Source organism: Ambystoma mexicanum, chromosome 3q (genome assembly GCF_040938575.1).
Source record: "Ambystoma mexicanum isolate Mex_15411 chromosome 3q, UKY_AmexF1_1, whole genome shotgun sequence".
Classification (NCBI taxonomy): domain Eukaryota; kingdom Metazoa; phylum Chordata; class Amphibia; order Caudata; family Ambystomatidae; genus Ambystoma; species Ambystoma mexicanum.
The window spans coordinates 258,394,673-258,411,630 of NC_090926.1; the positions used below are offsets into that span (position 1 = coordinate 258,394,673).

At 43.4% G+C, this 16,958-nt stretch overlaps 1 protein-coding gene across 3 annotated transcripts in view; it reads left to right on the forward strand.

Moving 5' to 3' along the window:
• The window catches only part of TIMELESS (timeless circadian regulator), a 1,506,051-nt gene extending 1,489,731 nt beyond the window's left edge, over positions 1 to 16,320 (forward strand). For 2 of the 3 annotated variants that reach the window (XM_069653693.1, XM_069653694.1), the window contains exons 30-31: positions 11,988 to 12,073; positions 15,105 to 15,347. In XM_069653693.1, the coding sequence (XP_069509794.1) occupies positions 11,988 to 12,073; positions 15,105 to 15,214 (196 nt within the window). In that variant the 3' untranslated portion in view covers positions 15,215 to 15,347. Of the gene's footprint in view, positions 1 to 11,987; positions 12,074 to 15,104 lie in introns of all 3 variants that reach the window. The other variant, XM_069653695.1, reaches the window with a different exon arrangement.
• Positions 16,321 to 16,958: the final 638 nt, after the last annotated feature.

The following is a 16,958-nucleotide window of genomic DNA, read 5'->3' on the forward strand; positions in this document are numbered from 1 at the left end:
CCAGCCTGGTTCATGGTCCATTGTGACCCGGGGTATTTGAAAAAGGGTGTGTGATACAAGTTGTGTACCGTCTCAAATTGAATCTGCATGAAATAAGGAGAAAGGCATTTCAATTGAGCGCTACATCCTAGGCTGAGACCAAGGTGTGTCGCCGGATTGAAATCCTTAACATGGTCAGGGACATTTGTTTACGCTCCCTCCCCCCCGACTCCCCTACTCAAGATAATGCACAAGATGCACCAGGAACCAGTCGCAATGATATTGGTGGCCCCCCATGTGGGCCCTCTGTCATGGCCACTGGTCAAGGGCCAATCATTTGACCACCTGCAGGGTCCCAATGGACCCAGTCTTGGCACCTATGGCACCAAGCTCATTACAAAGTGTGCTCTGCACACAGAATACAGAGAGCACGTGCATCGAAGCCGGGCGGGGCCCTACCAATACAGGGAAGGCACGTGCAGAAGGCAGGAGGAGTGGCAAGGTGGGGGCCACAGGGTGGGGCTTAAAGGGAGTGGCTGGGGCCAGGCTATATAAGCCGGCCGCACCCGCATGCTGGTGCATTAGTCTGCTAGTGCAGCGTAACGCTTACCGCCACTTACCTGGTTCAGAACGTGCATCTTCAGTCTCCGGAACCCTCCAGCATCTTACCTGGAATCAGCAATGACATTGCTAGAAGCACTTCCATCGGCTTCCCTCCGCGCATCTTACCTTGAGGCCACGCCATCGCTGGATCGCCTGTTACCTGCTTCCGACTCTTGAGTCTCTGTGCGCATCTTACCTGAGTCAGCCTCGCCATCGCTTAAAGAAGCTCTGCTACCGCTTCCGACTCTGCAGCAGCCGCATCCGCCGCCTATCATCCTTACCTGTTCCGAACTCCCATCTACACAGGGCCATCATCCGGCGCAGCATCTACGCGGATCTTCATCTCCGGCAGCCTGCAGGCACTGGAAAACGTCCATCAGCTAATACTGACCAGCTGCACCTGCAGAGGGAACAAGAAAACACTAGGTGAACAATTGCATAGACTATAACACGTTAAGCAGCGCAACTCACGAACTTGGCGCGGTTTCTGGAACAGTCTACTTACCACCAGTAGGTTCTCCGGGACAGACTTTTTCATCCTCACGTGCTCCTGGGCCATCTTCATACCTAGGGAGAGAAAGGGCAATATATGGTTATGGACAATAATCATTGGGGAAAATTATCACAAAGGATACAGACAATAATCATAGCAATAAACCTACCTTCAAGACGGAATGGTCGCAGCCGGTCTGGACCTCCACACTCAGGACCAGTGACGCAACTTGGTCCATCCACAGCGACCCTGCTGAAGGAAAGCAGGACGGAGAGCCCATCTTTACATCAATACAGGTGAGCTTGCATGGGCAAACTCTTGCGCACTACCTTTTGGCACGAAAGGGTCGAGGGGAATCACAGCACCACCATGTTATTCACATCGCCTCTCATCTTCTCTCAGGAACAGTACCAGCACCCCGGGCCCTCAATAGCGCTGCAGTTTGGGGAGAGAAGCGATCCAAGGGAGTCAACTCCTGGGAGTGCTCCAACCGTGCCCCAACGTCCCCGCACAGACCAGGTGAGCGGAACACCTGCCAACCCTGGTTTGCTCATCTGATGGAGATGTCACGATCTCCTCCAATGAAACTGCCTTGCCCGTACAACATGTTGTCGCAGGAGACACTTCACCCATGCCCGCAAACATTGAACTTAGTGGCCTGGCTCCTGAGGTCATAGAGTTCGGGCACCTGCATCTCCCTCAGAGATGTATGGACATACTCGGGGAGGCAAGGAAACCTAACAAGAAATTGCTATTCCAGTAAGTGGAAGCGTTTTGTCATCTGGTGCAACTCTAAGAGCATCAACCCCATGGACTGCTCTCCTACACATATTGTTTTGTACCAGACTAATTTACTTGACTCAAGCCTGGTTTTTAATTCCCTTAAGGTTCACCTAGCTGCTCTCTCAGCCTACACCACGTCACAAAAGAAGGTGTAGTGATGGAAGATACCAGTTATTAAGGCTTTCACGGAAGGGGTCAAGAGGATTCATCCCCCCATTTCTAATCCAGCTCCCAGATGGGACCTGAATGTGGTATTAACCAGACTTATCGGGTCTCCATTTGAACCTATGCATAAGGCAAGTCTCAAAGATCTTACCTATAAGACAGCCTTCCTAGTAGCTATAACTTCTATAAGAAGAGTTGGTGAACTACATGCCCTTTCGTTACAGTTCACAGGGATAAGGCGGTTCTGCGCACTCACCCTCAATTTTCGCCTAAATTAATTTCAAAGTTCCATGTGAACCAATCCATAGAACTACCAATGTTCTTTCAGAACCCCTCAAACATGGGAGAAAGAAGCCTGCATACACTGGATGTTTGGTGGCATCAAGCATAAGAAAAGGATAATATTTGCGAATGTTAAACAGATGATAGCTACAAGCATGTGAAGTAATACAGATGTGATGAGAAAAGGATAAATCGGTATCCAGATAAAGACCAAGATCACGAGCAGAAGATAAAATAGGTTAGTTGTGAAGGTGGAAATGAGACAAGAGGGTGGAGAAGTAGTATTATTAGTGGGAAACAAGAGAATTTAGCATTTAAGATGAGAAAATGATTTGACATCCAGGATTTAATAGCTGAAGACAAGAGGTTAGATTATTATGAATAGAAGATGAAAAGGACAGAAAAAGCTGGGATCTGTATAGAACGCTATGAAGAAGAGCTAGTGTGTCAGAAGAGAACTCTGCCCCAAGATAGTGAATACGTTTGGTTAGATAAATATGAATGAAACCAAGATAAAACACAACCAGAGAACCTAAAAGAAGAAAGAGAAGACAGGAGAACAGTAAGATCCACAGTGTCAAAAACTGCTGATAAATGCAATAAAATCAAAAGAGAAGAGTGGTTAGAGTAACAAGCAAGGAATCACAAACCGAAAGGAGAGCCGTTTCAGTGGAGAGGACGAAAGCCAGACTGGGAACAAGGAAGAATAAAGTTTTCAGTGACAAAAGTAGAAACCTGTGAATAGACAAGAAGCTGGTAGAGATGGGGAAGAAGAGAAATGGGTCAAAAAGTAGCTGGGAGAAAGGGGCCAAGGGAAAATTTCTTTAGAATGGGAAGAATAGAAGCAGATTTAATTGAGGAAGGAAAGGTTGAAGTAAGAAGAGAAGATGGGAAACCAGCGAGGTATAGACCCTAGGAATAAGTAAAGAAGGAATCGGATCAGAGGCAGTAGGGTGGGCAAGAGCAATTAAGGAAGAAGCATCAGAATTAGAAATCTGACAGAAAGATGAGATAGCCAAGGTGGACAAGGTGATTGGGGAAGAAAAACACAGTTGAGGAAGGGACGATGGCCGCTCGAAGAGTAGCAACCTTTGAAGAAAAATAGGTAGATAAATTCAGAGGCATTTAGAATGGAGTTAAGTGAATAATCGGGAGAGGCGGGAGAAAGAAGACAAGAAAGCGATTTAAACAAACAGACACCTAGGATGAGCAGATTGAGATTGCAGAAGATCAGAATAGTATGAGCGTTTAGCTGAAAGAAGAACGTCATATTGTGTGTGATAGGAAAAGAAAGACAACTGATCTGCGTCAGAAAAGGAGCTATGCCTGCATCTCTCGAGGCCGCAAAGTTCTTGTTGCATAGAGCAAAGGTGGTGGGGTAAGCCATGGTTGAGATGATTTCTGATAAGGGTAAAAAGAAGTAGTGGGGTAAAGAGAATGAAGTGAAGATCAATTGAAACAGATTAATCAGATTAAAGCTGTGGCTCACAGCCATCTAAGAGCCCTTGACCTCTGGAATTAGGAGGATTGTGCTAATGTCATCAGCTTGTTTGAATTGAAGCTGTTATTTTTGTTACTGTGGTATTTCCTGTTCTTGGTCAACGACCCAGGAGGAACCAAGGTACTACCGTCCACCAGACTTTCCATATAACTTTGGAAGTGTGCATTTAATACTATGTTACTCCTAGCACTGCACGTGGAATCGAATGCATGGGCAGGTTTTCTAAGTAGACTTATTTCAAACATAGTAGTGTGTGAGCTACACTCAGAGGTGGGTCTTTGTGACTTGCACTCAGGGTTTTCCCTTTGTTTGCTTCTGTGAAAGATTGACACCATCCCTGGTGAATTCGAGCTACACACATGGGATAGGATGCAAGCTTTGTACTAGGTACCTCTGCAATACAATGCACAGGTCACACAAGGGGGATCGTTAATGGAGTGTTTTTCTACTCAGGAAGATGAGGGGAAAGTATAGTGTGGCTGATGAAGGGATCTGTACACGAAATATGCATCACGCCATCATGAAAATGCCTATGCCACATTTCCTTCCAGTGACCCCTTCTGACTTCCTGCAGGCAAGGTGCCATGCAGGAGGAGTTGGCCCCTTACCGAAGGCTTGGAATGGACTAATCTGCTATAGCAAAATGACTATTTAATGGGGTGAGTCCACTACCCTCCAACTGTATACACACACACACACACACACTCACACTCACGTACACACTCACACTCACGTACACACTCACACTCACGTACACACACACACTTACACACACACACACTTACACACACACACTTACACTTCTTTTAATCTTTTTGGAAGAACCACCTTGAATGGAAATTTACCAAAATGTTGAAGTATGTGGGGCTGCAGGGGTCTCCCCCCGTGTATGTATGTGGTGTAAAGGGGTTGGGGGGGGGGGGAGTTGGCATTTTCAGCCGTCGGACTTCTGGGAGTCACAGTAATGACCTAGATCCTCTTGAAGGGGATCTTGCTGGAAACGTGTTGGGGTAAAGTCTGTACAAAGTCCCCAGCCATTGGGGTGAAGATGAGGATCTCCAAAAAGGGTGCAGACCCTCTTCCTACCCACTTCAGGAGAACATTTCTATTGACCTGCTGCTGGCAAGCCTGACTGCTTATTGAACACTGGTACCCAGGACTCTGCATGCTGAAGTGGCAAACCTGCAAATGTCCCTGGCAACCTTCCTGGTTAGGGCAGAATACGGAATACTCTTTCTTCAGAGATCAAAGACTGGGTCTAACAGCACCCCAGGACCAGAAGAAGCTGCCTCTTCCCTACACTTTCGAACGTCTTTGAACCGTTATAAGCAACATCAGCTACATTTGACCCACTGCAAGGACGGAGCTGCTTCTGACACTCTACGCTTCGTTCATCGAGCCCGTTGACTTGACATCACCAGCCTGTCTCCCAGCTTCTTAAGTCTCAAGGTATTTCTGCTTCCGACCAGCAAAACTGTTGTTGAATCCAGTCAAGCTCACTCAAGGCCGAAATCAAATCTCTGTTTTATCCTCAACAGTGACGCATCAAGTCTTTGAACAGTGGCGACTCAACATCTTCTACACATTTCCCAGATTCTTCTAAATTTTAGCAGTTGCTGCTGCTGAATCACACTGTTGTTGGACCCAGTCAATCCCGCTCACTGACTCAGTTCTTCAGAAAGTGCTGAGGCTCCTGGGTTGATGCTGTCAAGCCTACATAATATGATAAAAGGTTTAAACAGTGGTTCTGTCCCTATGGCCTTGTTCTAAGAGTCGTGGTCACATTTTGAGACATATCCAATACCTATACCGTAAGACATAAATTCTTGAATTTGCCTGCGGACACATGTTCTTCACTTCCCCAAAGTGCCCATCTTCTTCATCAATGGATTTGTTAGTGTTTTTATTAGTTTTTCCCATACTGTATTTAGTATTTTGTATAGAAACTTGATTTGGATTTTCCTTTTTTTGTTTTGTTACCTTGCTATTGTTGTTTGGAAGTTTACATGTTGGCCAACACACCCTTCTGAAGAGTATTACCTGCTCTCGGCCCAATCTACCTTGGAGGAGTTATACCATTCATATTTTGTGGTTACACCTTTATTATTGAGATCACTGCTGCTTTAATAGTAGTGTGGGGCCAAGTAATACTCTAGAAACCACCACTCATTCCTGTACTTCTACAGAGGTTGTTTCCCATTGTATTCTCTAACCTAGGCAAGGAGGCCGAAGCTAACTGGATTGTCTTGTGTATTCTTAAATGTTTTTCCATCCAAGGGATTGCCCGTCCTAAAGGGATTTATGCAGATGCTGGCAGAGTCAAAGATGAATTAGTAGATTTTCAGAAAAACTTTTCCTGGATTGTATTTGTAAAGGCAGTGATCTGGGATCTCAACTTGGCCTACTTACAAGCATTACACTCTAGACTCCAGTTAAGTGATGAATCAGAGGTGATCATCCCAAAGATCCTGGCTTGGGACCCTTCTCATGGGACCGTGGAAAGACAGATGTTTCCTGACCCTCGGGGTAGTCTTCTGCGGGAGGATCACACGGGATGGGGACTGGGGTCAGCAGAATTGGGAGAACCCCCATAACTTCCCTAGTGATGCCACGATCTTAGTGGCCTATTGCAAAATCGAGTCTTGTGATAAAAAAGGAGAATAAGAACCTTAGGCACTTCAAGTCCCATAATACCATAGGTACTGGGACGAGGAAGAGTGGTTCAGAAATCACAGAGCAGAACATGCAGTCTGGTGTTTCTGACCTACACCTGAGTGGGAATTTTGATTATTTAAATCCCCTTCAGGTTCAGATCAACAAAAGCAGTAGAAGTAGTGGCCAGCAGTAGTGGCAGCAGCAGAAGCTGGAGCCGCTAGTGTGTTTGCAGCTGATTGTAGAGACAAGATGGTCATAGCAGCACGGGACCTGACATGCAGAAGTCATGCAGCGGTACTGCAGCAGGTTGCCCCATGAGGGAAAGAAGCTTCCCCCACTCTGTCTGATTCCGGTGGCTGGCGTGCACCAAGTACTCTGGGAGCATGGCAGACTTCCTTTTTGAAAGACGCGAGCACGATCAGAGCTGTCAAAAGCTCCAGTACTGTCAAGAAAAGAAGTTACAGAGGCGGCAGATCAAGCCGATGCGCAGGGAGAGACCAGTGATTGGCCTATGTGTGATGACTCCAGTGCGATCTGTGATAGTCCACTTGTTACTAACATGCTTTACAAATACTGAACTAATGAGAGAAAGTGGTTTCGGCGCAATAGCTTTACTGAGAGAAAGCAAGTAAAGACAGATTACAGCTATTATTGCCAAAGTAAAGAGGGAGCAATACTACAAGACTTAAACCAACATTGCCCAAGCCAAAGAGGAGCATTTGTACATAAAAGCTCAGACCGCTTTCTTAAAGAGACATACTTGGATAAAAGGCCTTACCGGCAAATAACTGGTGTGACAATAGAAACTCAGAAATGGCAGGAGAGAAGCCCTCCTTGGGGAAAGTGTCAAAGGGGAGAGAAATATAACCTGCATTACATGTGGAAAACCGGTGAGTGGAACAAACTGTGTCAATGGGTGTTGTATCCTTGTGGAAGAAGTTGTGAATTTCAATGTTGTTGAAAGTCATAGACGTTATTGATGTTTGAAGCAAACCACACCACAGAGTACTTGTAGTAGTGTTAGGAGTTTCATCCTGGCAGGCGAGTATACCAGGCAAAGGATTGTTAGTGGAAGTCCTGGCAGGTTATTGGCCCAGGAAGAAGATATTGAAGTACTACCTTGTGGTGTAAGGTTGTGGTGGTAAGAAAATGGCAAGACCAGTAAAATGATTTATGAACAGTGGTAAAATCATCCTGACAAGAACATTGTTGTTTATAAAGAAGAAATGTGAAGAAGTTGTCTTTTTCAAAGAGAATTATATCGAAACATTCACTGAAAGAGTGACGACAAAGACTTTTTGGTTTGACAGACAAGAGTTTGTGGAAAACATTATTTTGAAGACGGATGAATCTTGTTTAATCATAAGACAAAGTGAAGGTGTTTTAAGCAAAACCTGGCTATTGATAGAAACTTTGTGTTGCCACTGTAGCAGAACTGGACTATTAAAAATAACTTTACGAATTGGAACTTTTTATTTGTAAAAATCCTGCTTTAATTCTGGGGAATGGGATCCGACCCTGGTTACAAGGATATTTGGTCATAAGTTGTGTTTGGGTAGAACTGTTATTTTGTTGAATTTGAATAGCCATCTGAATACCTATATGATTTTGTTTTATGTACAAGTGTGAGGGACAGATTCCTTTTCATAGTGTTTTCCTTTAGTCTTTGTTTTATAGGCAGGGAAATCCTCACTAGGTTAGGGAAAGTGAGGCGTTTGTCACGCCCTTCTGTTATCACTGCTAAAGGGACCTGTTGCCTTACACATACAACAATAATGCTTCAAGTTCATCTTAGAGGCGAACAAAATGTTTTTCAACAAGGGATACCACTTTAACATCATATTTCTAATTGCATACACTAAGAACATATATACATTAAAAAAAAATATAAACAGAAATTCATTTGATTAAGCATCATTTCTCTAACAAAATGCATTACTTTTTTAAATGTACCTAAGTGTGTAACTATTGCAATATTGCTTGGTATGTATTATATTATTAATCTCCATGTACATTTTAAACATTGACTTCAATAAACTCAAAATTTTATTTGTGGCTAGGTGAAGCATTGGTGTATTTTTAAATGTATTTGTTTATATAGTGCTGAAAGCCCGCAGGCATCGGAGCGCTGTACGAGACAAAAAAGACATAAAAACATACAGTAAATTAAAATAGCAAGAAACATAAAACAGAAACCAACATAGCATGAATGGCCAACATGGTTCAGTTGCAATTAATCACGATCAAAACACAATACACAAGTTTAAAGTCAAGGACCTAGCCCACAATAAGGTTTCATTTCGAAGAGCCCTTGGGCAAGTAACTGTAGCGACTAAGAAAGAGGGGCAAGTTACTGGCCCCACATCCCACCAAAACACAGTCCCGACTTCCCGATGAACACCAATCGACAATCTCAATCCTTTGTAGGATCTTCAAGTCTGAACTTCTAACCACTCCTGGCCCAGTTCTTTGACTGAGCAAGGCCAGAACATTATTCCTTAAAGCCTATCTTGGTTCTTTACCACCTGGCTTCTCGACAATGGGAATTATGCAATTCCTCTGGCCCATAACAAAGTCCCTTATGGTCTCATCACTAATCCCCGGCATGGATGACTTCCTTAGTCTTACACTACTAGAGATAGATGAAGACTTTCGAACATTCACAGATTTACACAATCTCGCCTGCCTCTTTTAAGAATTCCCTATATCCATCAGTGGTAGATTATTTGGTCCTGATAGGTAATCAACTGCACCAGACGGGGGACCAGAAAGCATTGCCTTAGTTTGAAGACTGGTATCAACGCTCAGACAAGCCCCTGGTATAGATGAGCCTTGTACGGGCTGCACCAAAATCTCAGGTTGAAGGTCAGTTTGACAATAGCTATCTGTAGAAACTGAGCGCTTGTTGTGTCAATGGGGGGAGCAAAGGATCAGTTTGGCAGGAGTTGTCCATCTTAATCAAGTGATAATTCCCCCCAAAGTTATCTAATGAGTCCAGCCATGCACAAAATTCTGGAAAACTATTACACAAGTTCAATTCCTTAGTTATATTGGCCTTTATTAACCACCATTGGTCAGGAGTAATGAGAGTCAGAACTGGCCTCAGGATCAGACGAAGACCGTGATAAAGGGGGAGGCTGTATCTCCATACTGATCTTACTCTCCTTTGTAATCAAAACTGGCCTTGCAACAGGGGAGGGCCCAGCTATATCCTTTTTAGGAGTGTGAGCGTTGCCAAGATTAGCAACTCCCACAGTTATTGAATACATCAGGCTGTTGGGCAGCGTGTTACTTCTGCCATACAGATCAATATTCTCATCATTTTCTGGGAGCAAATCAGCCTTCGCCGTGCTCAACCTCTGCCTCCTACAAATACTTAATGCCAATACCTCAGATAGGCGATCACCCTTAGGAGTCAAAGAAATGATCACAGGGTTATGGGTGTGGCTTCCCAAAATCGAGCCCCTTCATGGACTGGGGAACTGGCTGTAACAATGGTAGCTAGGGGTATAGCTTCCCGGCCTTGTCTAGGGAAAACTGACAGAAGTATATCATTTTTTGCTGACAAACGCAAGCTTTTTCTGTGTGCGCATTTTTCCTGTCCTTCCCATTTTTTTATTCCCCCCAGGCATGGTATTAATGGAAGACGAACACCCACTCAACAATGTTGTTTGGCAAAACAACTCACCAGGAGCCTACAGTGTTTGTACTTACAAGGTCCACAGGGGGCAGGGAGCAGTAATTTCTGTGTTCAGGCAGCTGCTTTCTGAAAAGACAGACCCTCCCACACCGGACCGCCCATGATATTCAAGTCGAATCGCTCTCCCAAGATGTGTCTGATAATAGGATATGTTCCAAAAGAACAGCGCCGCAGCCACATCTGGCGTGACGCAAGAAGCCCAGCCGCCGGGTACAGACTCGGCCTCGGCTCGCACTCACGTCCAGGATAGAGTAAAGGACCCAAAGGTCTGTGCGGAAAGCAGGAAGGAACGTCAAGCTGCACTGCCACAGAGGCAACGGCTGCATCCAATGTCAGATGACGAACCATGGAAGGCAAAGGCGTATAAAAGGCGAATTGCAGGTGAAGCATAGGCATATGGGAGGTGAATGGACCCTTAGAAAAATGGTGCCCAATGCAACTGAAGCGACAGTGTTTCCCGGGAAAGGAAAAGGAGATGTATTCATCCTGCAAATTCCACTCATTCTGACAGATATGCTGTTCAGTTTCAAGCACCTTCATTTCCCGGTCAGGCTGGCATTCGGTATCGCAATCAATAAGGCACAGGGCCATTCAAGCAATTGCACTGGTATCAACTTGGAATCTCCATGTTTCTCTGAAAGGCCGTTAAATTTTGCATGTTCTAGAGTGGGTTCCCCAAATCAGTTGTATATCTTTGCTTGTTTTTATAGGAAATGAGATTCTGTATTTGTATGAATTTTTATTTTATTGTTGAAATGGTATATGAAATAATATGGTTATGTGCAATGAATTGTTTTCATATATGTAGTGTTAAAAGGTTTATTTACCCAAATAACACTTTAATAATATTATATATATATATATATATTAGATCTTTGCTCCAACAGGAAAACATTAGGTCCAAAGTTCTGTGTTCTGTAGTCTTTATAAGAAAACATTGTTAAAATAATAGATCGAAAAATGTAGTGAATCTTTTTTTTTTTCGCTTTTCTTATAGAGCCCTCCCAAAAAGCTTAAAACTACCTTAAAGTACGGGTACTTCTAACAAATGGTATCTATAAAAAAAAAAAAAAAATCCCAGGCAGTGCCGGGTATATCGGCTTGTAAGTTAATAAAATGGCTAGTTGTGAAAAACCTTCATCAACTTGTCTGCCTCACATTTCTGAACACTCACAACGCCCAGTTTGGGACAACTGTCATGAAAAGCATTTTTGCATAATTAGGATCCACTGCAGCCACCTCATTAGGAATATTTTGTAATCTTCCAGTAGTATGGAGTTAAGTAGGAGCTGTTCACCAGAGTCGGATTGAGACTCTGACACCAATGTAAAACTGGCCAACAGACACAAATGGCAATTCATTCCTTTTGTGTTGGGTTCAGAAGTCAGCGTAGTGTTTCTTGTATTCCTAGTCCACTGTCTTTTTTTCCATCTATATGATTCTCCCAGTGATGCTCTCTGCCAGGTGTGTCCTAAACTGATAGAAAAGGAATGGACTGGGAAATCCAGATGGAACATAAGGAAACGGAGCAGGCGTGGGTTGGGGTGTGCTTGTGTGTAACTTCTGCTTTTGAAAGTACTAATTCTCCTTTGCGCCTCCCACATCACCATTATGTCTTGATTAATTAAGTGTAAACGATCAGTTGAATACTGAAACATTTTTGTGAGCCTTGTGTTGACAATATACATAGTGCAGAATAATGCATAGACTGGTGAACGAGAACGATGCTGCAGCATGACAATAAGCCTCCTTGTCTCAGATCAATCACTAATAGGGACACATGCACATGATCTAATTAACATTTCTTTTTCCCCCCGACCTGACAGGGAAGCTGACGTCGCTCTGAAGAAGTCTAGTAAAAGAAGCCGACTGATTGATAGCGAGGACGAGAATGATGCACCTGGGAGCAAAGGTATATCATGCCAATGTCAAACTCTTGGTGCCTGTGAAGGTTAGCTAAAGGTTGCGCCAGAACCCTGCATACTAGAGCCGTGCTGGACCAGATAGCAAACACTGCGTGGGAGCCATTGCCAAGGAGCTACTCCTTCACGGTTACAGCCTACGCCACTCCAATAGGGCAATAATGTTGACGTAGGTGTAGGGAATAATCAAAGCTTTGTCTGTTACTGACCCTGAAATAGAGGGGAGGGGTATTGGGAACAGCAGGACCCTCCTGCAAGGATCATTGTGGACGATTCCTTAGCTGTGTACATTCTGGCACTGTGTAATCTTAATGGTACGCAGAACCACCAAATATATAAGCAGACCATGACCGCAGTAAAGGAATGCCAATGTTTCCTGCCTGCTGTAATTGTGCACACTATCCATAGTGTTCTGTCCTGTCTTTGTGTGAAATGCTTGCTCCCCCTACATCTGTCCCAGGTGTTTTTGGTTTCTGTTAATGTTTGGGGACTACTCCTGCTAAAGGACTTTTACTTTTCATTGTGTGACCGAGTGTGGTCAACCTGAGCAATCTGCACTAATAGTTTGGCGACTGTGTTATAAATAGAGACGTTGTTGGGCTCAGATCATTCATGCTCAGACCAGCTGTGGAGCCATTAGATTTTGTCCAGGTAATCGTTATTGTACATATTTACAGTTGTACAGGAACCAGTTTATCTTTATACGTACAGCAGTCACAGTAGACACCACAGGATACAGAGACAGGTAACTATATAAGATAGAGACCCACCGGCCATCCTTACACACCCAGCTCAGGCCCCCAACTGACATTAATGGAACACTCGCTCACAGACCCACTCAACATTCTCCTGAGCTGCTCATCATTCATGCATCAACATTCCAATGGCATGCACTCCTGGCCAGTGACAATACAAGACCACATCATAACATCTCCCTTCCATGCAACAGCACACATCATAAAAGACTGCCACTCGTAGGAATGGTTGGTGATTGCCTTGGCCGCCCACTTTCCATCACCAGAAAGGATGTAGATTCCATGTGAGATAGATATGAGAATAGGAGGGCACAGAATGCTGTCAAGTGTATGTGCACCTGTTAGTGGGTGTTTGGGAGATCAGTCCTACAAACAAGAGGTGTACATGCAACTTTGCTCCCTTAAAACAGGCACATGCCCCCCAACAAAGAATATAGGGAGTACACATAATCCCAACAAAAATAAACAATATACACGTAAGAGCCCCCTTTCTTCTACCAACAGAGTTGTAGGAATATTGTGTTCAGATCAGTGGTAAGTGCAGAGCAGTGCTACAGGAGGGAACTCTAATATTAGTGCCTGATCTAAAGAGGAACTTGAAGATTAAAAAATTAACCTTTTAATATGCATACATACTAGGTGCCAAAAGGTTTGGATTGCAAAATAAATGAGGGTTTTAATGTAAAGTAGACCATTGCTTGCCGAAACAGAAATAGCCCCTTGGGATGGGAATTACTTTTTACTCCCTAAAGATTTTTTTTTTGCAAACTTCAAAAAAGGGGAGTAAAATACTTGGATTTCAAAATGTAATATGTAGTTCGGGGGGTGAGCCTTGCGGTGTGTATGGATTCCCCTATGGCATTTGTTTTTAGTGAGGCTTCCTTTTTTCAAACAATTCCTTAAAACTCCTTCCTTTAGGCATAGGTAAGCAGCCCCCATTTTTAAAATATTTATTTTTATTTTAAATCTCCCAACCTGACAAATGGGAGTGTTGAACTACTGGAGAGAATAGCAAGAGCCGGGCATTTGAGCGTTTCTGTGCACAGTCAGTTTGAGCAACCATTCTGCATGTAATCCCGCCATTCTGTGTTGGGGTAGTGATTATACAGGTTTGGTCCGTAGAGAGGAAATAGTTACCTCCTCTGATTCGTGTTTGAATACATTCTGCTTCTTCAGTGCCTCCTAGCAAACACAAGGTTGTTTATTCTGTACATTTCTGCCCTGCAGCTGATACTTTGGGCCATTAGGGTTCCTTGGAAGAAATTGTTATAGGAGCCATTTCTTTTTAAATGGGTTTACGTGAATTGTTACACAGGGTGTGGTGTTAGTACGACGTGATTGTTATTCTTGACAGCTCTAAATGTGTAGAACAAAGGGAATATTTGAAGATACATTATAAAAATGTTTGGAGATGAATTTTAAATATTAAATGTTTTAATACTTGAATTGTATGCACTACTGGGCAAATCAAAGGAAGTAATGTTATTGTGAGTCTTCCTACTATCCTCTGTGCCCCCCTTTTTTCGGATTCTTTGCACTGTGCATGACATTAATGAATTAATCAAATAAATGTACCTTTTTATAAAATCATACAAACCAAAGCAGTAGAAGATACTTTGTTGAAATTGTAGGATACATATTTGGAGACATAATTTTGAGGGGGATCCAGTACGTGTTTGTGGGCATTGATGACGCACTTCTCCAAGCCCTAACAGCATTTCTGCGGTACCCAGTCATTTTACCGAAAACAAAACAGTGGTACGCTTCATCGAAGTACAGAATGAAAACCCGAAAATATTAATTCAATATGTATGGGCTAGTGGTGTTAGAGGTTAAAAGGAGTCGAAATGTGATTGGGGTGGCGTTATAAGGGTAGGAGAACACGGGTATTGGGGGGTACCCCCAAATCTTTATGAAAAAGAAGAAATGCAGTGTTTTTTAGTATTATGGCCACGATAAAATGTTCCCCTCTGAAATGTGGGTCAGTAAAATGCCATATAACCCATTTCTGCATGCCTAGCTGCCTTTGGTCCTGTTGTCAACTTTCCATAGTGTTTGCTAGTGACAGTGTCTACCGCCCAAGCTACAGGTTCAGATGAGCCTCACTCCTCAGTACACGGTGATGGCGCATGTAGATAGTGGCAGTCCGAGGCAGTGACCAATCGCGAGTGTCCCACCCTCAATCCTTTCTTCATGTATACACTGCAGAAGGAGAGACGATTTGTGTGTTTTTGTCTTATTCTTTTCTCTCTCTCCCCATTTAAAGGTGAAGTAGAGACTCAGCACTTGGAGAATGAAGGCGACTCTGATTCCGAGAAGAGCCACAGGCCCACCAAAAGAAAGAGACTACTCATAGAAGATGAGGATGATGATTGAAGCCAAAATTGACATGTTTGACGTTTCCTTCCATCCTGGAATTAGAAGATTTGCTCTTTGAGCACATCTCACAATGACAGCATTTGTCAACCATCACCCATTCAGTAACTAGTTGGGTTGAGGGTTTTTTCATCAGAGGGAGAGGCGAAAACTGAACAGACAATTCACAGCTGTCTCGAGAGTTGGTTAAAATATGTTGGTGCCATATCTTCCCTATGCCTTCTGTGCCACCTGAATCCAGCTTCGGACCACGGGGACATTCACAGCCCTACTGGATTCCCCACAGTTTTAACAAATGCTCATGCCCCCAGAAAAACTCCTTGTGAAAATGATGCCTCATTGTACAGCCAGGCTTTGTGAAGACCAGATTCCTTGTGTTTGTGGTTGCCAAGTTGATACTTGTTTCCATTCTGGCAGAAGGTGGAAGCCTGAGAGATTATTCCATATTTGGTAAGCACCGTTGCATTGAGACGGGTGGTTTTGCTACCTCATTTTTCTACCTACTGATTAAGACCCTGAGGCCTTCACTGACAGTATATACACCACATGGCTCACCGCTTTGCCTTAATCAGCTAAGCTCCTGTGGAGTTTGTGTATAGGCTACTCCTGGTACTAACTTCGAATGCCAGACATTCAGGAGAAACTGAGGGCCTTTATATGTGGGCAAGGTCTACACTACCAATATTTTTCACAGGCCCCAATGATGAGTTCTGTTTGGGTGAAGGAGAGATGGGGGCTTTAAGTAGCTTTCAAAGCCACAGGCCTGTGTCCTTCAACTGATACGTTGTTGTGCTGTGCAACACGCCTCTATTCTGCTGACCTAACGCACTGTGTTACACTGAATTAGCATAGGGGGTAATTTGTAGAGAACACCATACCTGGACTTGGGTCCACGTTCATCATTTTACAGTCTGTGAAAATACAAGTGTCAGTGTAAAAGAGGGATAGTTTCAATATAACTTTCCTCTATTGTGGAATTTCAAATGTCAACTAACCACAAAAGGAGGGATTGAAATATTCCCTTTTTGTTTTAGTATTGTTGTTAAGCAATTGGTGTTACTGTTAAGATGTAAATACATTCAAAATAAAGTCGGTTTCTTACATGGGGTGCCTTTTTATCCTTTCCTACTTGCTTTCTCTATAGTAAGGTTAGCACTGATCTGCATCACAGGGCATTCCTGCCACATTGGATCTTTCATAGATTCACATGATTGAATAATTCCCTTGCATTATGCTGGAAATACTCAGTGCATATTATTGTCATAGCAGTACTGCAAACTGGGGATTTAAGGGTTGTCTGTGTGCCTCCCCCTTGGAGCAAGTAGATCAATGCCAAACTCCTAAAACGATCACTCATGAGCCCAATGAACATGGCATCACAGATGTACACTTTGAGTTGGGCCATTTAACCCTTAAGAGGTTGATTTGAGAAAATGACTGATACTCCCTTTATTTTCCGCATTTTCAATCTTCGTGGTTTTGTCCAACACACATTTCCTGCTCTGGACATGGAACTGTATATCCTTTAAAAATGTTTGTTTATTTTAATGGGAATATATTGACTGATCAATAGTTTAACAATGCAATTCATAGCAGTTGTGGTAAGTCAGACATAGGAGACGGAAAAGTTTTATTTAAAATAGGAAAACCTCACCTAAACCTATAGATATGATGGTGGTTTTTCCTAACTTCAAAAGAAAATAATAAAATGGTGCTTGTCAGGATGTCTCACAGAAATTCTGTC